At 42.3% G+C, this 27144-nt stretch overlaps 1 protein-coding gene across 1 annotated transcript in view; it reads right to left on the reverse strand.

Annotated features, from left to right (window-relative positions):
- The window catches only part of LOC125484373 (protein FAM184B-like), a 35353-nt gene that overhangs the window by 3248 nt on the left and 4961 nt on the right, over positions 1 to 27144 (reverse strand). The window contains exons 3-6 of the mRNA XM_048602815.1: positions 24752 to 24898; positions 24007 to 24124; positions 8167 to 8259; positions 5329 to 5534 (exon numbers count right to left, since the gene is read on the reverse strand). Coding sequence (XP_048458772.1) covers positions 5329 to 5534; positions 8167 to 8259; positions 24007 to 24124; positions 24752 to 24898 — 564 coding nt within the window. The remainder of the gene's footprint in view (positions 1 to 5328; positions 5535 to 8166; positions 8260 to 24006; positions 24125 to 24751; positions 24899 to 27144) is intronic.

A 27144-nucleotide genomic window follows, 5' to 3' on the forward strand; every position in this document is an offset into this window, starting at 1 on the left:
CTTGCTGCACCTCCACCAAAAAAAAATGTTGATGATGGGAACCTCAGTCATGAAGATCATAAGAAAATGGCTGGATTTTCCCCTTTTTCATGTGTCTATTATCAGGCACATATAATATTACCTGACACCTGTAAGCCTGATGTTATTCTCAACTCTAGCTTAGACTGGTCTGTGCTGAAGAAGGGTCGCTAGACTCAATGTTAACTGTTTTCTCTCCACAGATGCTGCCAAAACTGCTGAGATTCTCCAGCTATTTCTGCTTTTATTTCCGATTTCCAGCATCTTGCAGGTCTTTTTTTTTTAATTGTAGTTGCATGCTTACATGCAATAAATTAAGTATGATAACTTTGGACTGAATCTTGCATTTTGATTTTGGCGAAGTGTGTTGAATTGTTTTTGGAAGGATTCTCACCATGAGGCCTGATGGAATTTCTTGCTGCATCTTCCAAACCTACCACATCTACCTACTCTGCTTCAATGGTGTCCCCTTGTCCAATTCTAGCCCCATCTTACATTGCGCCACTCAGTGGATATTAGCCAAAAGACCAGCATCCCTCGTACCTGTGTCATCTTTAAGGGGTTGCTGTGCCCACCTGAACAAGCACTAGCATTCCAAATCTGTCTTGCTTATCAGAGGACAGATGTAACGAGGATGTTGGACAAGGGGAAGACGGCACATGATTCTCTGATAGGGCCCTGGAGGTCTTGGTTGATGGGATGATGCAAAGAAGTGGAGTCTTTTCCTGGAGGACTGAAAGAGGAGGGCATAACATCAGACCCAGGTAGTTGATCTGATGTTACTACCCAGGTTACTGCAGTCTCCACGGTATGGAGTAACTGCCAGCAGAGCCCTAAGAAAACAATGATCTCCGTTCCACCAAGGTAAGTGCTCGATTCTGGTATCCCACACACATCTTATCCCTGCTATAGTGTACCAATTCCCACCAAGGTTCACGCTTAGCCTGCAACATCTTCCTTCAGTTGCTCTTGTTCGTCCAATAACCTGCCACACCACCCACCCTTCATAGCCCCCTACTCCCTCATTCACTTGGGGGCACTCACCACCTTTCAACCCACCTGCACCAGAACAAACTGCCATACCACCCACTTTTGCCCCATTCAGTTCCTCTTACTTTTGTTACAGGAGAACACAGTCCACAATAAGGCTGAATAAGCCCATAGGGTTGTAGGATGCTTTACATCAAACCTCTCACTCTCTAAAAGAGGAGAATTGTGGCTTTTGCAGGAGAAGGCTAGGGCCGCTCCTAGGGGAATACTGAAGCATCAACATCCTGCCAATCGAGTAAATACCACTCTTCATTCCACTACGGTTCTCACATTAACCATACTGTCAATTTAATTCGTACGTCACTTCTAACCACTGGCCATGAGACATTTTCTCTCTTATCTTACAGGTGTATCCAGCTGTTCTTGCAGTCATTTTCTTCTCCATTGGGCACTTTCAATTTCCAGCACGATGCAGGTCAGTGTGAGCATTCTGTTGGCTAGTGTTCCAGTCTCAACCTGAACATGCTGGTGAGGCCCCAAACATCCAGATCCCCTTCCCGTGCAAGCCTTCCCATGAACTCCATGGCTACCACATCTCCCCGGGTCCCCATGAGTTGTCTACATGTGCCTGCACCTTCCCAATAACAGCCACTGCCATATGCAGTGACCATGCCTACTGTGGTGATGCAATGTCCCGTCCATCTTGAAGCCAGTGTGCTCCTGACAGGATGAACCCTCTCCTGCATGACCCCCATCCACGCATGCTTTATCATATCCCCTCTTACAAAGACAGTTGCCCCCACCCCCCACCTTCACAATTATCATCTCTCCTTCTTCATAGCTTGCAGTCCCTAATCATGAAGAATAGGTTCCCAATTCTCCTTCCTACAGTGGTCCCCATGTAGCCCTTCAACCCTCAAACAACATAACTGGATAGACCTGGACAAGAGGTGTCTAGAACCCTGTCTGATAGCTGTACATCCTCCCGATCAGATTAATCCTAACCCCTGGATTGGTTGCTATGGAACCATGGGATTGATGATGACCCACTCTCTGGCATGCAGAAGCACAGACCCCTGAGTAAAATTACCTTGACTAGTTGCCGGACTGTCGTCAATCCCCTGGACTTATATTGGAGGCTGCTGTTGCCCTACTATGCAGGGAACACCTGAACAATGCGTACCTCCGTAGACTTTGAGAATTACTCCCCTAAGACTGAGGCACAGCTATCTGCTTGCTGCATACACAGTGTGTTTACTGCATAAGCTGCTGGCACTTGGTGTAGGTGTGAGATTGAAGCAGCACACTGCTGTACAGCAAGATGTACAGCCCCTTGACTGCTCACCAGCAAGGCAAACTGCCTGGTTGTGTCACTGCACTACTTGGCATGACAAGGCAGAATGCTATGTGGGTGAACATTAAAAAAAGCCCATGAGCCGATCTGAGATGCAGCCTGGTCCAATCCATGAGCTACATCAACAGCCTTTAAATGCTAGTTGCTGGTGTGCCCGACAATACAGCTTTTCCTTTTTTAAGTGGCCTGCAAGAAGATCGACGGGGTGGAATGATGGGGTTGGCAAATGTCAGATGCCAGTGTCAGTGGGTGAGGGGGCTGGTGCCCATGGATCAAGTCCTGAGATGCTGCTTGCTGCTGAGCAACATGGAGGCTAGTTACAGCAAGGGGTGACCTGATGTCTTCACTCTGACTTTCATGGTGAGCTTTCCTTCTGGCTTATTTGGTAAGATAGGAAGCTGAATATTAATGAGGTGAGCTGGGCCACCAAAATCAATAATCCTCTTTAACTGGTAATCTACTGCTGTCTGGTGAGAAACCCACCTTGCTACTTAGCTAAAGTATAAAAGATGGAACAAAATGCTCTTGACTTCAAGGTAGACCTCCCCAGACTTCTCATCTGATTCTACCACAAATCTCACCAGAGCCCATATTGCTCAGACCCCGAGAAAACTCCTCCCATGTTAGAGACTCTGGAGTATCTGGAGGGTGGGTCTTATTCTGTAAAGGTTCTGAGCTACTCTCCCACCAGGTCCACCTGCTGTCATCATAATATGTGGTGCTGCTAAAGGTACTGCTCAGTACTAACCCATTCAGACCAGTGTACCCTTATCCAACAGTGCCCTGTGCATAATGCCCTATCCAAAGGTGTTACCCCACATTGCTTCTCCTCTAAAACCAACTCCATTAAGCCTCTCCTGAGGATGCCCGATCACTTCCCAGGCTAAAAGTCCAGAACTTTCCCAAGTCTGGATACCCAGGATCTCTACATTCCTCCTTGCAGTGCTGGCAGCACCCATGACAATCAGATTGAGGATGGGATTTCACAATCACAAAATTGTTCCTGTGCAGAAGGAGGCTATTTGGCCTATTGTGTCTGCACTAGCGTTCTGAATAAGCATAATGACTTAGCTGTTCTCCCACCCTTTCCCCATAATCCTTCATATTTTTACTATTTAAACAGTAAACTGATGTTATCTTGAATACTACAATTAAACTTGCCTCCACCATGCTTCCAGGCAGGGCACTTGAGACTCAAAAAGTAGCATGAGAATGCTACTTCTTGCACCACATTTTGCTTCTTTTTCAAATTGCTTTGAACTGTGCCCTCTCGTTTATTGATCTAGTTATAGGGTGGAATAGTTGCTCCCTATCCACTGTTTCAATTAAATATCCACTTAGGCTTTCTCCTCTCCAATTTCTCATTCTATCATTACTGAAGTTTCCCATCCCTGGAACCGTTCTTGTAAACCTCTTCTGTATTGTGTCCAATGTATTTACATCCTCCCTTTAGTATACACCCAGTACTCTATACAATATTCCAGCTGAGGTCTAAGCAGTATCTTTTACAGGTTCAGCATAACCATCCTGCTCTTGTAATCTTTACATTTACTAATAGAACTTAGAAGACCATATGCTTTATTAACTATGTACTCCACCTGTCCAGTCACTGTTAAATGATTTGCACACATACACCCCAGGTCTTTCTGCTCCTATGCATTTTTTAAGAGTCATACCTTTTATACTGTTTCTCCACGTTCTTGATATTATAATACATCCCCTTTATCCCCTGTCCACTGAGGAGAGGAAGTCTGACCCTCCGTCTGTTTAACATTCCCTAAGCAGGTCATTACTGAGACATGGGCCTTTCAAAATTAGGTCAATTGGATGTGACATTTTCTTCCAGGAAGTTAAGCAGTTCATTCCCCACCCGACCCCACCCCACCCCACCCCACACCCCACTCCAGAAAAAGTTACTGAGGCTGCGTTGAGGTCTGCAATTATGTCGTGCAATGAGTCATTGAATAGCTGCCATTTAATTCCACCTCTGATTACTCTCCACATCATTTTACTGCTGATCGTAGGTAACTAGCTAGTTTAAATTTAAGCTATTTTGTTGTAGCTAGGACAGACAGGGCAATTTTCTACATTCTTGATTAGATGCTGTGTCATTTCTGCTAGATGAGTAGCTGCTCTGGAGCTTTTCCCCGAAGCTAGTCTTCTCTCTTTCGTTTATACTGGATTTCAGCTTGTCTGAAGTGGGCAGCAGGATGTCAATACAAGAGAGTGCTTTATTGATTAGTGAAGTATTTTGTGTCCATGTAGTATTAACAAATTGCAATTAAACTTTTGTTGCATGTACAGATAAATAGCAAACAGAAAAGAAAAATGAAGAAATCTTTCAATCAAGCATTGTCAATCGGCAAACACTATTAATTGCAAGAAGCAAAGAGGCAGCTACTGAAATAATTACAAGGGATTTGTTTTCAAAAGTTGAGGAATTACTTCTGAAAATAAGCAAAATGAAAGGTATATAACAATATTAAAGTAAAGTAGATGTTTAAGCATATCTATAAATCTATGTTCAAAATGTCTGCAAGACATTTTCCATCTGTCTGATCAGGTGATTGGGGCTCAGTAGAAACGCATGACATCTCGTTCAGCCGAGAGAGAGATCCAGGAAGTAATTACACTGCTATGGCTCCAAGCATCAAATTGTACTGGCAGTAATCTTTGCATGATTGGCAGCAAGATTCTGCTCAAGCCCAACTGTCAATTTAAAAACCACAATCTATGGCTTCACTCATGTCATTAGTTCATGTCAAATTCCACAAAGTCATATCCACTAACTAGTATCTCTAATTCCCATGACTTTATTCCCAATCCTCTGCCCTATTCAAGTATAAACACATCAGCCTAAAACTTGATGTACTATTGTACCCAATTCAAAAAAAAAATTACTGGAAGCTATCAATGAGATTTAAGATTTAAAATAAAAGCTTCAATATAAATGAGTACATTAATACCTTGGGGCTTGTTTAGATGGCTGGACTTGTGCAGGCTGATTCAATAACCTTGATGTGCTGCTGAGGCTTTGGTCCAGGCTCGGAGATTTCGTCATTAGAGGAAACCTATTGGTTGGACTTAAGTCTGAGCTTAGAAAACTTTTCTCATATGAACTCAGGTTGGGAACACTGACCACCCGGACTGGTAAGTCTTCCGTTCTCTTCTTCTGAAGTTAACGATCATAAAATAAAAAAGAGAATACATTAAATTGTATCAGTTACTACTTGCAGGGAAGTACTATAATGGCCCAGGTCTTTTGTTGAAAAATTTGATTGTCTGAATTACATTACCAATCCGTGAATCGAGTAAATTGTGGCAATGGAGAGACATTCCATGAATTGTGGAATTGTAGTCTTATGCTGAACATTCTTCACCAAGTTGCAGCCTTTGTATGTCATAAATACCCCCCCTTTTAAAGTGCATTCTTTAGTCTTGATTTGGAGAACTTATCCAAAAATAATGGTGCTGACCTTGACATTCATTTTCAGTTCAGCGCCATTACATCCTTGTGTATTTGTCAAGAATCGTACTGTAATTATAAATGCATTGTGTTTTTTTCAAACATTTCCTAACCTCTCTCTGTCTTCACCCTCCTGTTCACCGCTTCCTTAATCAGATAAACTCCTTGCTGCTTCCCATTCACTCACTGCCCCTCCCCCAATCTAGACAGGGGTAGAGAAAGGAATGTAGCAAAGTGATTGGAGAGGGACAGCAAGCAGGGACGTGGAGCTAAGAGCATTAAATGCGTGGAAAGAGATTTTTGAGACGTTAGGTTCAACACTAGCTGATGGGTTTTGAATGTACAAGTTATCGGTCAGGAATTTAAGCCACCCTTGTTACATGTTTACTTACGGATAAATAATCTCTAGTACATTTTTCATTTAGCACGTTGTGTTTTAGGAGTGCTAAATGAGGGATAGCTGTAATTGCCAATTAAAGATAGCCCTAAAAGTTAAACCAAGTAATTAGGAACACAAGACAACAAAAATAAAACAAACAACTGGAGATGCTGAAGATCAAATAAAAACAGAAATTGCTCGTGAAACTCTGCAGGTCTGGGGAGAAAGCAGAGTAAATGTTTTAAGTCTGGTGACTCCTCATGTCCTGCTGCCAGACCGGCTGAGTTTTGCCGGCAATTTCTGCTTTTTATACAAATGATTACCCTTCTTAATGACTGGTAATCAGCCTCTCAGGTTCAGAAGATGAACAATTCCAATTGATCTGAATCTGGTTGATGATGTTTTATAGTTTATCTTGTATGTTAGTCCGTATAACATAAGCCATCAATAGTTGTGTTAGGTATTTACTAGGCTACGATATCACACACCTGCACAGTGTGGTTTCTGTACATACTGATGTTGCTGTACACCACACTGTTATAATACATTGACACATGGCTGACAAACGACACTAAATCAGTTACACAGAAAAAGTGAATAAAGAGGACGTGGGTACCTTTTATACCAGATTGCCGCATGTCATGATGTCACATAACAGTCTTAAAGGTTTAGTGCTTGTGAAGTCTGGAATCTGTGCCATAATACACAGTGTGGAGTCTCATAGGTACAGAGTTTATTTTCTTTTGTTGACATGATGTGGGCATTGCTGCATTTATTATCCATTCCTACAATTGCCCTTGTACTAATTGGCTAAAATCTTTCACTTTTTCACTGTGTAGCATTTGATATGTAAATCGCTGACAAAGTTCATTGTCTGAGGCCAGGTCATTTATAGACTCAAACATTATCCTGAGGGTGGGAGGAGGAAGAAAATCATACCCTTCTGCAGGTTTTAAAATTCTGCAACAGATTGGAGGAAATATTTCAAATATCTCCCAGCTGTTTATCTACAATTTGCTACAGAGTGACTTTGCAAGTTTGCTGAAAAATAAAACTGTGTGTGATGGAGAGTGGAAAGGAGAATGCAAGGTGACCTGGACAAGCTAAGTGTCTGGACAAACACGTGGCAGATACAATATAATGTAGTTGAATGTGAAGCTGTACACTTTGGAGTGAAAAAACAAAGGTAGATATTATTTAAGTGACAACATATATTGGGAAATGTGAATATATAAAGGGATCTGGATGTACTTGTACACCAGTCAGTGAAAGTAAACCGGCAGGTGCAACAAGCAATTAGGAAGGCAAATGGTATATTGGTCTTCATTGCAAGAAGATTTGAGTTCATAAGTAGAGATGTCTTACTGCTGTTACACAGGTCCTTGGTAAGACCACACCTGGAGTATTTTGTGCAGTTTTAGTTCTAGCTAGAGGAAGTGCGGCAAAGGTTCAGTAGGCTGATACCGAGGGCGACAGGACTACCTCATGAGGAGCGATTGGGTTCGATTGGGCCTATATTCACTAGAGTTTAGATAATGACATATATGATTCTAACAGGGATGGACAGGCTGGATGCAGAGAGGATAGGCCATTCAGGACCGAATGAGAAAGTATTTCTTCACTCAGAGGGTGGTCAACCTGTGGAATTCACTACCACAGAAGGTTGTGCAAACCTGGTCATTGAGCATATTCAAGAAAGAGATTGATAATGTCTTCAGTATCTGAACATGTAAGGGGTATGATGGGAAAATGGCACTGAGAGGACGAATCAGAGGGCCGAACTGCATACTCCTACTAATTCCTATGTTTCTATGTGTGCTGTAATTTCAGTGAAAGACAGCCATGTTCATTTTAAAAAAAAAAAAAAAAATGGTTTATCAAGCCAGATTTCTTGCTGGGATCATAGCAGCTGGATAATTCATAACTTTCAGCTGTTTTAACACATGAAGACTATTTTACCTTCAAGGTGGGTGTGAAGGTTCCACCATATAGACTTCTATTGATGCTGCTTTCACTGTTGGCCATGGCTAATTGGTGAAATCTTCTTTCATCCTGTCAATTTAATAGATTAAAGAATTTTGTCAAGCACTTGAATGTACTTAGAACAATTTTCTGGCTTAAACCAGTTTTGAATATATAATAATAAATTTTACTCATTTAACTCTATTGAGAACAACAGACTTGGCTCGAGTGGAATATTTGTCCCCTCGAGCCTGCCCCACCATTCTGAGATCATAGGAGCCTGGGACAGATCAACTCTTTCGTTGCCAGCTTTTCATAACCCTCAACCCTTCAATATTTCAATTTTCTATAACCTCCTCTTTAAATACTTTCAGTGATCCAGCTTCCATAACTCCTGGGGGTAGAGCATTCCAGACGTTCACTACCCTCTTAAAAAATCTTTCACATCTCAGTTTAAATTAGCGTTCCCTTATTCTGCAACTATGTCCCCTAGTTTGAGATTGCCCCACCAATAGAAACATCTTCTCAACATCTACAATATCTGAAGCACCCTCCAAATCTTGTGTGTTTCAATAAGATCATCCTTAATTCTTCTAAGCTTTAATGAATAAAGGCCTTATCTATTTAGCTGTTTTTGATAAATCAGTCCGATAAACACGTGAATCTCTTTTGAACAGCCTTCAATGCCAACAAAATATGGAGACTGAAACTGTACACTCTACACCAGTTTCAGAGGAAGAGGAGCAAATGGAACAGTAATGATTTAACCCTGATTTTGTTATTAATGTAGTTCTCTAGTTATCTGGCATGCAGACCTCTCCACTTTGCAAAGGCTCAGCAACAGTTCGCAGATACTTCGTATCGCCCCCGGGCCGTGGTCCCACCAATAAACATCAAGCAGGGTTGTCATTCACCTCATATACTCTGGAAATTTTCCCTACACAGCTTCCTGCCTCATAGTCCCTCAACCCTGCACAATCCCTCTCCCTGCTTCCTAAAATCCACAAACCAGACCAACCTGGTAGACTGAATGTTTCAAGTGTCAGGTTAAGCACTTTGACAGGAAGACTAGGGGAGCTGAATATTATTTAAATGAAGGAGGACTGCAGGAAGCTTAAGGACAGAGGCATTTGGGAGCCCTCATCCACAAATCACAAAAAGCAGGTATCCAGGTTCAGCAAGTAATAGGGAAGGCAAATAAAATGGAGTATAAAAGGTGCAACGTTTTGCTCACACTGTACAAGGCATTAGTCAGACTACAGCTGGAATATTGTGAACAATTGGAGCCCTTTATCCAAGGAAAGACATACTGGCTATGGAGACAGTCCACAGAAGGTTCACTACACTAATACCAGGTATGGAGGAACTCTCTTATAGGGAGAGGTTAGGTGGGTTGGGCCTGTACTTGTTCGAATATAAAAAAAAGAGGCAACCATATTAAGACATACAAAATTCTTATGGGACTTGACCGGGTAGAAGAAGAAAGGTTGTTTTATTTTGTGGGAGAGCCAAGGACCAGAGTATAACCTTAGAATAAGGGGTTGCACAGTGAAGACAGATAAGTATTTTCTTTTCTGTTAGAGGGATGTAAATGTTTAGAATTCTTTACTACAAAATGGCATTTAAGGCTGGGTAATTAAGTATATTCAAGGCCAACATAGGCAAATTTTTAATCTGGAAGATAATCAATGGTTATGGGGAAAAAGGCAGGAAAGTGAAGCTGAGAATGATCAGATCAGCCATATTCTCAAGCAATGGAGGAGCAGATGTGATGGGCCGAGTGGCCTATTTCTGCTCTTCTGTCTTAGCCTGTTCCTGCCCCACCCAAATCTTATTTCTTCCTATCTTGACTCTGTTTCTTTCTTCCCTCCCCCAGTCTCTTCTAACTTACATCCGTAATTTGTCTGATGCTTTATTTCAGTGCCATTTTCAGTTTTCTGGCCCCAAGCTGGATGTGAAATCCCTCTACACATCGTTTCCCCAGCAGGATAGCCTGAAGGTTGTCTGTTCCTTCATGAAAGGAGGCCTGAAAATCCCTGTTTACCACCAGCCACCTTTGCCTGGCTGAGCTGGTTCTTGCTTTAATCAATTTCTCCTTTACCTCATCCCAATTTCTTCAATTTAAAGGTGTGACTATAAGTATCCACATGGTCCCAGCTATGCCAATTTCTCTGTGGAGTATGTTAAACATTCCTTGTTCCAGTACTACTCAGGAAGCCTTCCCACAGCTCTTCTCCAGTATATTGAGAATATTATCAGTGCTGCTTCCTGCTCTTGTCTGGAACTGGAAAATTAATCCATTTTGCTTCCAATTTCCATCCTTCCCTCACATTCACGTGGTCCATCTCTGACTTCCATACTGCGATTGTCTGGATCAGATGAAAGGGACCACGGAGCAGGGAGAGGACACCTCCCCAGAGAAGTTGGCATGATGGCAATAGAAGAAGAGTTCAACAGGTCATGTCTAAGATTCATTGAGATGGGTTTGTAATGGGGTTTGCTGAAGCATGGCTTCTGTCTCCTTACATTCTATTCACTGGATATAAAAAACAGCATTGCAATAGCATTTTTGATCATTTTCTCTACCTGTTTGTGCCATTTTAATCTCTTAGAGCTTCAAATATTTCTAACTTTTCACTACTTAGAATCCTGTTCTATTCTTTTTGGGTACAAGCTGATAACACAGCTTCCTCCATTAAAGTTCGTTCACTACAGTTTTGCTCAGTAAAGTATTCTATCACTACATCATTTTAATTTTATGCTTCCAACTACACTACCTGTAAAGACTATACAATTATAAACTGGGAAGAATGGAAGTTTAGACACTGCCATGTTGCATAGAATGTGCCTAGTGTGTGTTTTTGCAATTTAAAAGGTCATGTAACCTTTGTAAAAACTGGATTTGATACTTTTGTGAGCCTTTGAGTTGAAAAGCTGCCTAGCAACAACCCTTGGATTAGTTTTAAGTTGCAGTTTGTCACAGACCTGAGTAATTGCACTCATACATGTAGAAAGCCTATCAAAGATAGGTTGCCCATCACATAGGTGAGTCTCTCACAACTGTACTGAGGGAGGATACATCAGAGTGCAGTGAGGCAATATGGGTAGAACTCAGGAATAGGAAAGGTGAAATCACAATGCTGGGCGTATACTACAGGCCTCCCAACAGCAGCAGGAGATAGAGGAGAGAACATACAGAAAGATTTAAGAAAGATGTAAAAACAGCAGGATTGTTGTGATGGATGACTTTAACCTCCCCTATGTTGACTGGAACTCACTTCGTGCTGGGGCTTGGATGGAGTAAAATTTGTAAGGACCATTCAGGAAGGTTTCTTGACACAGTATGTAAACAGTCCAACTAGAGAAAGGGGTTATACTGGACCTAGTTTCTGGAAATGAGCCCAGCCATGTGAGTGAAGTTTCAGTGGGGGAGCATTTTGGGTGTAGTGGTGACCACGATGCAGAGAGTTTTAAGAACTCATGGATAGGGAAAGCAGCAGTCCTCGGGTGAAAGTGTTAAATTGGGGGAAGGTGAACTATAACAATATTAGGCAGGAACTGGAGAATTGTGATTGGAGGCGGCTGTTCGAGGGTAAATCTACATCGGACATGGGGGACTGTTTCAAAAGGGAGTTGATAAGAGTTCACAAGTAGCACATTCCTGCGAGAATGAAGGATAGGTATGGCAAGTTACGTGAACCTTTGATGACAAGGGATGTTATGACTTTTGTCAGAAAGTCAAAGGAAGCATACGTAAGGTCTAGGAGGATGGGAACTGATGAAGCCCTTGAAGTATATAAGGAACGTGGGAAAGAACTTAAACAAGGCATCAGGGCTAAAAGGGGTCATGAAAAGCTGTTAGCAAACAGGATTAAGCAGAATCCCCATGGCTTGTCATACATATATAAAAAAGCATGAGGGTAGCCAGGGAAAGGGTTGGCCCACTTAAGGACAAAGGAAGGAATCTATGCGTGAAGTCAGAAAAGGTAGGTGAGGTCCTAAATGAATACTATGTCAGTATTGACCAGAGAAGGAATTTAGTGGAGGATGATCTCAGGGAAGGGAATGTCGGGTTTCTAAACCAAGTCGCTATTAGAAAGGAAGAGGTGTTGTGCGTCTTATAAAGTATTAAGGTAGATAAGTCCCTGGGTCCTGATTGGATCTATCCCAGAATATTGAGGGAGGCAAGAGAACAAATTGCTGGAGTATTGACAGACATCTTTGTATCCTCTTTGGCCACAGGTGAGGTCCCAGAGGACTGAAGAATAGCTAATGTTGTCCTACTGTTTAAGAAAGGATAATCCTGGAAATTACAGGCCTGTGAGTCCAACATTGGTGGTAGGGAAATTACTGGAAAAGATTCTCAGGGACAAGGTCTATAGCATTTGGAAGCAAATGGAAATTAGTGATAAACAGCATGGTTTTGTGCGGGGGAGGTCATGCCTCACTAACTTGATTGGATTTTTTGAGGAGGTGGCGAAGATGATTGAGGGAAATGTGGTTGGTTGATGTTGTCTACATGGACTTCAGTAAAGTCTTTGACAAGGTGCCTCATGGTGGATAAGTAAAAAAGGGTGATGTTACATAGTGTAGAGCTGGATGAACACAACAGGCCAGGCAGCATCAGAGGAGCAGGAAAGCTGACGTTTTGGGTCTGGATCCTTCTTCAGAAGTCGGGGAGGGAAAGAGGAAGGGGACTCTGGAATAAATAGAGAGATGGGGGTCGGGGGGGAGGTGATGATGGAAGGTGGATAAAGGAGCAGATAGGTGGAGAGAAGACGGACAGGTCAAGGAGGCGGGGATGGAGCCAGTAAAAGGTGAATGTAGGTAGGGAGTTGGGATGGGGGTTGGTCAATTGAGGGAACACGGACAGGTCATGAGGCTGGTAGGTAGGAGGTGGCGGGAGCGGATAGATGGGAGAAAAGACAGACAGGTCAAGGAGGCGGGGACGTGCTGGGCTGGTTTTGGGATGAGGTCAGGGGTGGGGAGATTTTGAAGCTTGTGAAGTCCACATTGAGACCATTGGGCTGCAGGGTTCCCAAGCGAAATATGAGGTGCTGTTCTTGCAGCCTTCGGGTGGCATCATTGTGGCACTGGAGGAGGCCCAAGACAGACATGTCGTCCAAGGAGTGGGAGGGAGAGTTGAAGTGGTTCGTGACTGGGAGGTGCAGTCGTTTGTCATGAACCGAGTGTAGGTGTTCCACAAAGTGGTCTCCAAGCTCTCTTCTGCTTGGTTTTCCCGATGTAGAGGAGGCCACATCGGGAACAGCGGATACAATATACCACATTAGCAGATGTGCAGGTGAACATCTGTTTAATGTGGAAGGTTTTCTTGGGGCCTGGGATGGGGGTGAGGAGGGAGGTGTAGGGGCAGGTGTAGCACTTCCTGCAGTTGCAGGGAAAAGTGCCAGGGGTGGTGGGGCTAGTGGGGAGTGTGGAGCAGATGAGGGAGTCACCGAGTCATGTTTGTATCCTCTTTGGTCACAGGTGAGGTCCCAGAGGACTGAAGAATAGCCAATGTTGTCCCACTGTTTAAGAAGGGCAGAAAGGATAATCCTGGAAATTACAGGCCTGTAATTTAAGAGAGCGGTCCTCCAGAAGGCAGATAAGGGTGGGGAGGGAAAAATGTCCTTGCTAGTGGGGTCAGATTGCAGGTGGCGGAAGCTGCGGAGGATGATGCGTTGAATCCGGAGGTTGGTGGGGCAGTACGTGAGGATGAGGGGAATTCTGTCTTTGTTGTTATTACGGGGAGGGGGTGTGAGGGATGAGTTGCAGGAAACGCGAGAGATGCAGTCGAGGACGTTTTCCACCACTGTGGAAGGGAAATTGCGGTCCTTGAAAAACGAGGACATCTGGGATGTCCGGGAGTGGAATGCCTCATCTTGGGAGCAGATGCAGCAGAAGCAAAGGATTTGGGAATAGGGGAAGGCATTCTTGCAGGAAGGTGATTGAGAAGAGGTGTATTCTAGGTAGCTGTGGGAGTCGGTAGGCTTGAAATGGATATCGGTTTCCAGATGGTCGCCAGAGATGGAAACAGAGGTCCAGAAAGGAGAGAGAGGTATCGCAGATGGTCCAGGTGAACTTAAGGTTGGGGTGGAAGGTGTTAGAGAAGTGGATGAACTGTTCGAGCGCCTCGTGCGAGCATGAGGCGGCGCCGATACAGTAATCGATGTAACAGAGGAAGAGGTGGGGGATAGGGCCAGTGTAGCTGCGGAAGAGGGACTGTTCCACGTAACCTGCAAAGAGGCAGGCATAGCTTGGGCCCACGCGGGTACCCGAGGCCACCCCCTTTGTAGGAAGTGGGAGGAGTTGAAGGAGAAGTTGTTAAGGGCGAGGACAAGTTCGGCTAAGCGGATAAGGGTGTCGGCGGAGGGGGACTGGTCAGGACTGCTGGAGAGGAGATGGCCTTTAGGCCATCTGCATGGGGAATGCAAGTATATAGGGTCTGGACATCCATGGTGAAGATGAGCTGTTGAGGACCAGGGAATCGGAAGTTTTGGAGGAGTGGAGGGCGTGGGTGGTGTCACGGACGTAGGTGGGGAGTTCCTGGAGGAGGGGGAAGAAAAGGGAGTGGAGGTAAGTTCAGTGGGGCAGGAGCAGGCAGAGACAATGGGTCGACCAGGGCAGTCGGGTTTGTGGATTTTGGGAAGGAGAAAGAAACGGGCGGTGCGGGGTTGGGGAACGAGGAGGCTGGAGGTCACCTGAGGTGATGAGGTTGTGGATGATCTGGGAGATGATGTTTTTGTGGTTGGGGGTGGGGTCATGATCAAGGGGGTGGTAGGAGGAGCTTTCAGAGAGCTGGTGCCTGGCCTCAGCGCTGTAGAGGTCAATGTGCCAACTGCGCCTCCCTTGTCCGCGGGTTTTATGGTGAGGTTAGGATTGGATTGGATTGGATGGAGCGGAGGGCTGCACATTCTGCGGGGTAGAGGTTGGAGTGGGTGAGAGGGGTGGAGAGGTTGAGGCAATTGATGTCTCGCTGGCAGTTGGAGATGAAGAGGTCAAGGGAGGGTAGGCCGCCTTGGGGTGGTGTCCAGGAGGAAGGGGTGTGTTGGAGGTGGGAGAAGGGGTCAGTAGAGGGAGGGTTAAACTCTCTATTAAAGACGTAAGCGTGGAGGCGGAGGGGGCAGAAAAACTGTTCAATGTCCAGGCATGAGCGGCATTTGTTGATGTTCGGGTGGAGAGGGATAAAGGTGAGTCCTTTACTGAGGACTGACCGTTTGTTCTCAATGAGGGGGACGTCTGGGGGGATTGTGATGACCTGGCAGGGCTGGGTGCTAGTGTATACTCTGGAGCTGCTGGCTGTGGAGGCGGTGGGCAGAGTGGCGTTGGCAGATGCAGCTTCGATGTCAGTGGTGCTGCTGGTCTCGGAAACGGAGGCGACGGTATCAGCAGCGGTGTCGATGGCGTTCGCTGTACTGGAAGTGGTGTACCCGGCAGCAGATGTGACATCATCCGTGGGTACCCTGATGGCGGCAGGCACATTGTGGGCAAGGTTCTGGGTAGGGTTGGGGATTTTGGGGGGTGGAAGAGGCCTGTGCTGGGTGGCAGGCACCAGTAAGTTTAGTATACTTACGGTTTTTAGTGTCCCCACCCCCGACCTCATCCCAAAACCAGCCCATCTTGTCCCCGCCTCCTTCACCTGTCCGTCTTTTCTCCCACCTCCTAACTACCAGCCTCATCCCTGCCTCCTTGACCTGTCTGTCTTCCCTCAACTGACCAACCCCCCAACCCAACTCTGTACCTACACGCACCTTTACTGGCTCCATCCCTGCCTCCTTGACCTGTCTGTCTTCTCTCCATCTACCTGCTCCTTTATCCGCCTCCCACCTTTCTCGCTATTTATTCCAGAGTCCCCTTCCCCTCCTCCATTTCTGAAGAAGGGTCCAGACCTGAAACGTCAGCTTTTCTGCTCCTCTGATGCTGCTTGGCCTGCTGTGTTCATCCAGCTCTACACCTTGTTATCTCAGATTCTCTAGCATCGGCAGTTCCTATTATCTCTGATGTTACATAGTATCGGGGTGAGCTGGTAAGATGGATGTAGAACTGGCTTAGTCATAGGTGACAGACAGTAGTGGTGGAAGGATGCTTTTCAGAATGGAGGGCTGTGACTAGTGGTGTTCCACAGGGATCAGTGCTGGGACCTCTGCTGTTCGTGATCTACATAAGTGATTTGGAGGAGACCATAAGCTGGTCTATTTAATAAGTTTGTGGACGATACAAAGATTGGTAGAGTTGCAGATAGTGAGGAAGATTGTCAGAGGATACAGCAAGATATACATCAGTTGGAGGCATGGGCAGAAAAATGGCAGACAGAAGTTTAGTCTGGACAAATATGAGGTGTTGCATTTTGGAAGGTCAAATACAGGTGGAGATTATACAGTGAATGGCAGAACCCTTGGGAATATTGATGTGCAGAGGGATCTGGATGTTCAGGTCCACACATCACTGAAGGTGGCAGCGCAGGTGGATAAGGTAGTAAAAAAGGCTTATGGACTGCTTGCCTTCATTGGCAGGGGCACTGAGTATAAGGATAGACAAGTTATGCTGCAGAACTTTAGTTAGGCAATACTTGGAATATTGCATATAGTTTCAGTCACTACGCTATCATAAGGACATGGATGCTTTGGAGAGGGTACATAAAAGGTTTAGCAGGATGCTGCCTGGGATGGGGGATTTTAGCTATGAGGAAAGGTTGGTTAGACTGGGTTTGTTTTCACTGGAACACATGTGTTTGAGGGGATGGGACCTAATTGAAGTTTATAAGATTGTGAATGGCATGGATAGAGTGGAAAGTATAAGGCTTTTTCCCCAGGGTGGAGGTGTCAATTACTAGGGGAGACAGGTTCAAGATGCGAGAGCGGGGAGGGGGTAAGTTTAAAACAGATGTGCGAGGCACTTTTTTTATGCTAAGGGTGATGAGTGCCTGTAACACGCTGCCAGAGGAGGTGGTGGAAGCAGACACAATAGCAGCATTCAAGAAGCACCTTGACGAATACATGAATAGGAAGGGAATCGAGGGATACTGATCCTGTAAGTGAAGACAGTTTTAGTATGAAAGGGAAAAATGTGGTGGCACGGGCTTGGAGAGCCAAAAGGGCCTGTTCCTGTGGTGTATTGTTCTTTGTTCTTTGCTATATTAGTGATTCAATTAATCATTTGTACATTTGTGACAGTCCATGCAATAGTAGTGCTTGATTTCCAGTGAATTCTTCTATTAGTGTCAGTGGCAACTACACATATGTAATTTTATCATTTAAATAGTCAACTTATTTCTAAATGATTTCAGGTCCCACAGATACTTACAAGTCATCACTCTTCTCAGCCTGCCAGTTAGAATATCCGTCCATTAGCCCTATTGTCTGTCACAATTCATCCAACTTCTTAGCCAGGTTAATAATTATTCTTCAATTCCATGACCTTTGCCTAGCTAACAGTCACTTAAGAGGCACTTGAACCAATATTTTGAGGAAGTCCTTATAAATAACATCTATCAACAGTCCCGTCAGCTACTTTAGCCACCCCTTAAAATCTTTGAGGATTCTCTGACTTAGCATGTTGAATTACAGTGAAATTGGAGATGGGCAATACAAGAAAAAAGTGATCTCTCAGATGGACACTCAGTCTCTATATTACCAGGCGGCACTAACAACACTGGAAATCTGCATGCAAACTGTGCGCAATGTTCACTAAAACTGCTGCTGAAGAAAACTTAATTCAGGAGCCTCTCCATGACATAACTGGAGTACTTTAGCAATTCCTTACATGTACAGCATCGACTTGAAATAAAATGTCAAGAATCAGACTCGATTACAAAATCCTTTTGCTCGATAGCCTCCTCATCGTGCTTCACATCTGTCAATCCTGATCTATAGCATCTCTGACCACTGGCTATGTTCTTTTCCATAGAGTAAAATACAGAGAGTGCAACGTGGCAAACAGCAGCCCTTTTACAAATGCACCCCCACCAATTCACTCCCTTGTTGTCATGGCCCCCTTGCTCTTTTGCCTGATCCACTTGAATATTCAACTCAGATAACCCTGCATAACAGAACCAGATATTTCATTTCTGCAGCACAAACAGAACGGGTAATTGTAGTCTTGGTGGAGGTTATATTATCATCCCAGCAATAACAGTCATCGCTGCAAACTGCTTGATCTAATTAGAGGAAGGAAGGAAGTTGATGGTTCAAGTAAATCTAGCTTTCCCTCAGGGAAATTGATCAAATCTTGCAGCATTATGTCAGATTCTGGAGAGATGAAATGCATGTGTACGATCATAGTAAAATCGGTGATAATGAGTTAACATCCCTTTTAAATAATGTCACTTGAATTCAATGGAAATGAAAGTCTTAATTTAAAAAGAAAACTTTCCTAAAAAAAATTTGAAACATTTTGAAAGTTTTAAAATTTTAATCTTTTAAATCGAATTCAATAAAAGTGAAATGATTTACAATAGAGTGTACTGTGAATAGGCAATTTTAAAATTACTAATAGATTTCAAAACAATGGAGATCACTAAATTATTGCCAGATACTGTATTGTGCTACATTGGTCATTTGTGCTATTTGTTTAAATTGTGCCATCCAGCACTTAGCATTGTGTTATGTGTCATATAGGAATATTGTGTGTTCAGTTTATTGGAAAAAGATAAAAGAAAACATTCAGAAAATATTTTCTCACCACCTTTTCAATGTGTTGGGCTCTTTTTCTGGGGTTGGGAACCCTGTATTAGGAGAACGTCTGGGTGCTGATCCTGCATTGTGTCTACAAGTCAAATTAATGGGAAGAAAGCCTGCTCACTGTCCATTTAAAAATGGCAGGTCAGTTCCCAAAGCTGGAGGATCAATTGAATGCTCTTCACAAATGACAAATTGGAGTCATCAAGGTATGCAGGGGACAGAGCGAGGAGAGACTTAAGATGGAAGTGCCCTCTGAATTTGTTTCCAAATTATGGAAACAGAAGGAGGCAACAGCTGTAATGTCATCACCATGGTCATTGCAGTACAGTGTCTGTGATTCTTGGTTTATAAAGCTGATGCTTCTCCTGCATCTGCCAGCAGGAGTCCTCTTCACTTCACAAGCTTGATTTTAACCACTTGAAAGGGGGTCTTGACTGCCAATCAGCATGAGAGAGCAAAAGGCAGCAGTAGACAGTCAATAAAGGTAATTAATAATACCTACCCCGCTTTGAGTGTAGGTAGCCATTCAGCCCTCGATCCAGCCACTTTTAAAATGGCTTGGGGCAGAACCTTACTGGTGCATCAGCTGTGGTAGAAAATTCTAGGTTTGCCAATCTTTTTCCCCCCTTTTAAGCTTCTGAAATTTTGGTCCCATAACTCTTATCTTCAGTTTTGTGAAAGTTTGCTTCAGATTCCTTTTTCATCAGTACACTACTTTCTCTAAAATACCAGAGAAAAATGACAGAATAATCTCCAAAGTCCCATTTCCAGCCATGCCTCAAAATCTCAACCCTTGGTGTTCCTTAGGTCTCTGTATTATTGACCACACCATTTCAAATCAACCCATCTACCATTTATATCCTCCTCCATGTATTGCCAGATACAATATTCCAATATTTTCTGGCTAAACCTCAACTTATCTAAAGCTCTGCTACCTATATTCCATCTCAAATTCGGTCCTACTTATTCATTAACACTTTTTGTTGCTAGCCTATATTAGCTCCTAATCCCACAAGGTTCCAAACTTAAAATTCTCATCTTTGCATTTAAATCTCTTAATGCTTTTACAGTAATGAACCTCCAACAGTCTGATAAATATCCCTCCTGGAATTTTTCTCCATTTTTTTTTTGGATTCTAACTTCTTGTGCATCTGTTCTGTTCTTAACAGAAGTCACTATACCTTCAAGCTCTTGATTATTCCTAATCTGTCCTTCTTTGGTTTGGTGTTTCTTTCACACTTCCAGTAAGTACCTTGGGGTGCTTCTCTGCATTAATTGAGCAATATAAAGGCAAGTTGGTAATAACTAGTGTCTTTTGTCATATGTTAATGCATTCTGTTTTAGACCAGGCCGAACCCCCTGAAGATATATTAAGAAGATAAGCCTGGACCCTAACTTTTTCTTATTTTAAATGCAAGTGCCATGCTTTGCATTCCAGATGCAAATTATTTACTCAAACTACCAGTCTTGAAGCAAAACACACTTTATTCATACACTATAGTTATAATACAACAAAAGAAATAACTTGGAATAGCAATCCTACTGGAAAACTTTCAGAATAATAAATTATTTTTAACTACTAAACAGTAACTATTCCAATATAGTAAACCCCATAAACTCAAAATTGGCAAAGGCAAATTCAGTAAAATAGATTGTCTCATGTGTATTTCTAGCAGCAGGAAGAAAACCCCCAGCTTTTAGCTGTAACAGAGAGAGAGGTAAAACAGCCTCCACATCCAGCTTCAAGACCCTAGCAGCTGCTACTGAAAAATTTAAATTAAAAATACTGGTTCTGTGGGAGCTTGACCCCATATATTCAGCCTGCTTCTATTGTTTCGACTTTACAAAACAAAACCCCAAGGCCTCACAAACTGTTTATTGGTTTTCAGTAGACTGCTCGTCACCTCTCTCTCAACATTTCTTCATTAAAAAAAAGGGACAAAATATACCCCTTAAAGCCATAGTATTGTCACAATTCAACATGCCACAGTTTTTATTGCTTTGATACTGTTCATATAATTTCTCTGAAATCCATTGTGTTTTTGATGCACTTACATTCTTCCCTGTACAGTCTTTCATAATACCCTTTCTGCACTCCAAATGCTTAATACTGCCCATGCTCACTTTTCTTTCTGGTGAGTCTCCCTCTCACAAATTAACCTTCTCTTCTTCTCTCGCATTGATATGAAGCAAGCTCTAGAATGCAGTACTGAACTAACATTGCATTCATTATTAGTCTTTCATCTGCTGCCTTGCAAAGTATGATACTATTTTTGTATTCATTCGTTCATGGGATGTGGACATCACTAGCCAGGGCCAGCGTTTATCACTGATTCATAGTCATCCACATTGGCCTACATATGACTTCAGATCCAGACAGGGAAGATTTCCTTCCCTAAGGGTAATTAGTGAACCAGATGGGCTTTTACAAATATCAACAGTAGTTACATGGTCACCATTAGACTAGCTTTTCCAGATTTTAAAAAAAAAAAATTATATTTAGCTTCACTTTCCATGGTGGGATTTGAACCCATGTCCTGATTCTGGATCACCCGTTCTGTGAAAATATTACAACACCACTACCTTCCCTGAATGATGATCCTAATATATTAGAAGCCCCCAATTTAGATGCAGCACAAAAATCACATCTATCCTACAATCACCAACCAATGCTCTACTTTTGACTCAGAGACTTGAGCAAGCAGAATTAGGAGGTGAGAATGAAGCCCAGAAATACTGGCTTTTCCTGGCGCAGAATTCTGGTTTAACTCAGGTGGAGAAACTCCGACCATACAGGTTTCCCATCCTTACTCAGCACCAACAGAAATCTTTAATGGGCGTGGAGACGAGCATTCATTCAGCCTGCACTCTACATTTCACAGTGTGCTTAGGGACATTGCTGTGAATCTGCCAATTATTCTTCTGCAAATCTTGGCAATTTTGTTTTTGCAGAAGGTAGCAAATCTGCTCGATAATGGAATTCCTAAGGATATTATCTATATGGACTTCCACAAGCCTATCAGCAAAATTGACAAGAGTAGGGGATTAGTTTGGAGGTTGAAAACACACTGTACGTATAATGGGTGTGTACTACAAGCGGCAGAATGTGAATATTGGCGGCTCCAAGTATTTTTATACGGGTCTCAGTTTCTCAGTCTTTTATAAATACGTCTCAGACAATGAAAAAAAGAATTAACCAAATTGACTGATGATACAATGTTAGGAGTACAAGATGGAAATGCACCCAATTCCTTGGCATTGGCATCTCACACTTTGATCAAGTTAAAGCAGAAATATTTTAAATACAAGTGGCAAATATTAACATTCAGGAAGCAGCATTGCTAAATCAGAAACTATCTAGGGCATTACAATCTATAGACAAAGTCATAATTATTGCAATAAAACCTAATGCCTTATAATATGCTTGAGAGTATTAAGCATCATGGGAAGAAGAGCTGTTGTATTGTTCAGACTCTTATCTCAGGAGCCTACACAGAAGATTTGTAATTAATCCGACACTTCCATTGTAAAGTTACACCTTTGATTTCATTTTATGCATTGAAATTTCATGATGGCCAGTTTGCAAAATGACAGGCACTGAAAGCCTGACAGAAATTCATGGCTCCCTTTTATCCCGTCATATTTGAGCAAGGAAGAAGTCCAAGACAGCCAGAATGCAGTTAATTGCACAGCCTCAAATATTTGTCCTCGGCAGAAATAACTGTTCTGTTGAAGTGAATAACATTGTGGTGATAAAGATTTCCTACTGAAGCATGACAGCTGTCACTGTGAAAGACAATCATCTTCTGTCTCCTCAACTGCATTTGAACCTGTATTTCACAGTAAAGGTTTGTCACAGGAATGCCATACTTAAAAAATCTTTGCTTTTCAGTTTTCGAACAGGAGTTTGGAGAAGTAACCTTTTGAAAATATTGAGAGAGATGCTCCTGGATTTACATTTTCCCCTATAATAGATAGTGAAGAATTCAACCCACTCACTATTAAAAAGCCTGTGATATGATTGAAATCAAATCTGCTTTCAATTTCTAAAAATGATGGAGATTGTTATAATTATAATGTTTACACTAGACTTATAAATAAATAAAGGTTAGAATTAAGACATTAATTAATTATGCTTTGCACAAAGGAAATTGGTCATAGTTATTGCAGGTTAAATCATCTGTTCCAGGACATCACATCAAGAATTCGTCAGGATACAGCCCTTGGCCCAATCATCTTCAGCTGCTCTGATCACCTTCTCCTCATATAAGATCAGAAGTGGGGATGTTCACTGATGATTGCACAATGTTCAGCACCATGCATGACTCCAAGATACTGAAGCAGTCTCTGTCCATATTTAGCATGATCTGAATATCCTCCATAAATACCAAATAACATTTGTGCTACAAAATTACTTGGAGATGATCACCTTCAACAAAAGAGAATCTAAGCATTTTCCCCTGACATTCAATGGCATCACCAACACTGAATCTCCCATTATCAAAAATCCTTGATGTTAACATTTAACTAGAATGTGACCAGACTAGACAGATATAAATACATGGATTACAAGAGCAGGCTGGAGGCTAGGAATTCTGCAGTAAGTAACTCATCTCGAGTCCCCATAGCCAATTCATAAAGGTACAAGTCTGGAGTATGAGCGTCTCCACTTGCCTAGATAAGTGAAGCTGCAACAACACTCAAGGTGCTCAACAAGACAGGACAAAGCAACCAAATTGATTGCCATCCCATCCATCACCTTAAACATTTACTCCCTCAATCTACAAGATCCACTGCAACAACTCATTGAGGCTCTTTCGACGGCATTTTCCAAACCTGTAATTTCTACCACTTAGAAGAATAAGGGCTGCAGCAGATGGATGGAAGCAGCACCATATGCAAGTTCCCCTTCAATTTTACCACCACTCCTTCACTATCACAGGATCAAAGCCTGGGAACTCCTGTCCTAATACCACTGAGGTGTATCTACATCACATTGACGGTAGTTTTTCAAGAGGCTATCTTGCCGCCACCTCTCATGGATAATAAAGAAAGGACCGAAAAAAAAAACTGGCTGAATGAGAATAGATTCTTTTTCAGAGAACACTAGATCTATATCTTAATTTCTATATCGCAGCCTCAAATAAAATATGCTTACCAGAAGTTTTTTGATAACCTGGTCACGTTCAGATAACTTATCTTGAAGTTTGCTAATATGATGCAAATCTTCTGGTTTGGATTCATGCTTCTTTGATTTTTCTTCCATCTCTTTCACTCTGCAAATGATTGCAGGTTTGCAAGAGTCTGTTATGAATTGAGTCACTTATCAACAAATTGTAATAACACATTATACTGCAGCTTGACAATATAATAATCCTCAAAGAGAGTTAAGACGGTGGCTGGAAACAAAAGCGTGCAGCTTATTCTACCCCATGGTGAGCGAAAATGTCTGCAATTGTATCTCTTGTACACAAGAAAGAAAAGGATGCCAAATCTCAAACCAATGCAATATTATTAAGTGAAAGAAATATAATATTAAGCCGTAAACTGAGAAAAGACAAAGTTGATTCCGATTGTGGTTTTATTCTGTTCATTAGATCTTGGCAAATTTAATCTGTTTTGCATGATTTTATCTATATGAAGGAGACACTGAACTACTGGAGGAGCTGACCCATAAATTGGCGAGAAATCCTGGACACCAGTATTTGGACTGGTTTTCACTCCAAATTTTGGTACATGATACATCTGTGCTATGGCCTTAGGACCCTAGCCATGGATCTTTTCAAGACATCAGTTATCAGATGATTATCTTTATGTAGACCAATCAATATTAACATTTAAACCAAATGTTAATTATTTTCATTCCATGTAGATGTGCATTTAAACAATAATGTAGCACTTACTCTGTTTCCAAGGAAACTATCTTTGCTTGGAGACGGGTTTGGGAGCTGCTGAAATCAGACACAATGCCTTGAATTTCTTTCAGGTGGTTTTGCTTGAGAAAGTTGATTTCTTTTTCATGCTGAGCCTTAAACTCTTCTTGCAGAGACCTTGGACATTGAGCAAAAAGTAGTAAGACAATGTAGTGACAATATTAAGCAACAAAATCATAATGGTAATAATCTGCCAGTCACACAATAATATTAGTGGGAAAGGTTAGGGCTCATACATTTCAGAGTAAATGTGTTTTCACTGGTGCAAAGAGTGCAATTTTCTGATGAACAACCTCCCTCACCAAGAAAATTTAATTTTATAAGTGAGTAATCTTAGAATAAATTGAAATGTTGTATTTTTTTTAAAATCTATTTTCTTCTTTTAACTCTATATTTTATTACTACTTGAGTATTCCAACCTTTATTTCACTTTCTGCTCAAATGATTTAAATATAATCTACATTCAGCATTTTTTACTTGCTGCTTTGCAGTTGATAATAAAGATTCTTAAAACTGTTTGGCTGAAGAGCTTGTTTGCTGCTTGTCCTGCTCGCAGTTGTCACAGGTCCTTTGTCTAGCGAACTACACTGGATTAAATCTAGGATTAATAGAAATTGCTACTGACAGGCATACATTAACCTTGAGGCAACCGTGCATGAGATGAACAGTAAAAGCTGTTCCTTTGTGGCTAGGAGGGAAATCTGGTCCATGGATCATTTCAAGAGAAGATTACTGGTCAGGTGATCATCTTTATACAGACCCAATAGTTAATATTATTGCACTTTCATTGAGGTGTTTTTACAATTCTCACAAAACAACAGTCAATAGGAATCAATATAAGATTAGCAGACCTCTTATCTCTAATGTAAAGCATTCCTCACTGCTGCCTTAGTTAAAATTGTGTGAATATAAAGGAAAGCCCATGTGATCCGTCAAATCTCAGGTGTATTATTGGGGCATTCATTCATCTTGGAAAATAGCACAAAATGGTGTGCTTTGGGATCTCTGTCCATTATAAACCTTGCCCAATATTCAGCAGAACAACAAACAGGTCTCTGATGCGCTACCACCCAAGACCAATTTCAAACTTTTTAGGTCTCCCATTTGATATCAATCCCACCTTGACTATCCTTAATGATTTTCCCATTAAACTCTATTCTTTACATTCTGGCAAAGGGGTTAAGGTGTGTGATATTAGAGAGATGAAGGAAGGGAATCTTTGTGATAGAATGATTACAGACGAGAATCAACTCAGACTAAAAGCAGAGGTTTCAGGCAGTGTGGTTTGAACCTCGCCAGTGATCAGGGAGGCTAATAGAAATTGCAGCCGGGGCCAAAGATGGCAGCTATTTTCCTTCAAATCTTAAGTTCTGATCATTCATATTGCAAATAAGAGTGGCTTGAGAAAAGACCCTGTGGAACAAATTGGAATGACATCCTTTAATCCATAACCTTTGCACAGTTGAATAAAACACATTTTTTTAGTCTATCAATTGAGGATACCATTTGGTGTAGCAGGACCACATCACACTAGACTGTACAACATTTGCTCCGATCTCCCCATCGGCAGAGTGGTACTGCTCAACCTGGTACAGGAACCACCAGAAAATGTGATAGACGGCCATCTTCAGAAAGTTAAGAATTATTTCTGGGAAAGTTGAGATAACACTAACAGTAACTTCACTTTGGGTCAAAATCCTGGAACTCCCTCCCCAACAGCACTGTGGGCACATCTACAGCACATGGATGCAGTGGGTCAAGAAGAAAGCTCAACCTAAGCTTCTCCGGGACAGTTAAGAAGTGGCAACAAATGTTGGCCTTACCAGTGATGCCCAGATCCATGAAAGAATTTTTAAAAAACACAGCCAGAGTATCTCCCTGTGCTAGCACCATTGAAACTCCTTTTGTCTGAGGGAAGGTATCCTCCTCATATTACACCACTGGCTGACAATGAAAACATTCTTATTGACATAGGAATTCAAACTACTCATCAAAAAACCTGGTCACTGACTCAAATGGTGAAGCCCCTGGTTTTAACCTCTCATGCAAAATGTGGGTAACCCTCAGCGACATTATGGATGTGCCAAAGGAGATATGGCTATTACTCCACAAATGAGGAACAACCCAAATTGGAACTGTGACCATCTGTGCCAGGTCTTCACCCACATAATAGACTGCCTCAAGAGATCCAATCCTGGTGACATCAGAATCATTCCCCTAGTACTAGTTAAAGCTCTTGGATCAACTGTTAAGCTCAACATCAAACTATACCCATAAAAACAGAAAGAACTGTGGATGCTGTAAATCAGGAACAAAAACAAAGTTGCTGGAAAAGCTCAGCAGGTCTGGCAGCATCTCTGAAG

The sequence above is a fragment of the Rhincodon typus genome, chromosome 1 (assembly GCF_021869965.1).
Source record: "Rhincodon typus isolate 14 chromosome 1, sRhiTyp1.1, whole genome shotgun sequence".
NCBI classification, from domain to species: domain Eukaryota; kingdom Metazoa; phylum Chordata; class Chondrichthyes; order Orectolobiformes; family Rhincodontidae; genus Rhincodon; species Rhincodon typus.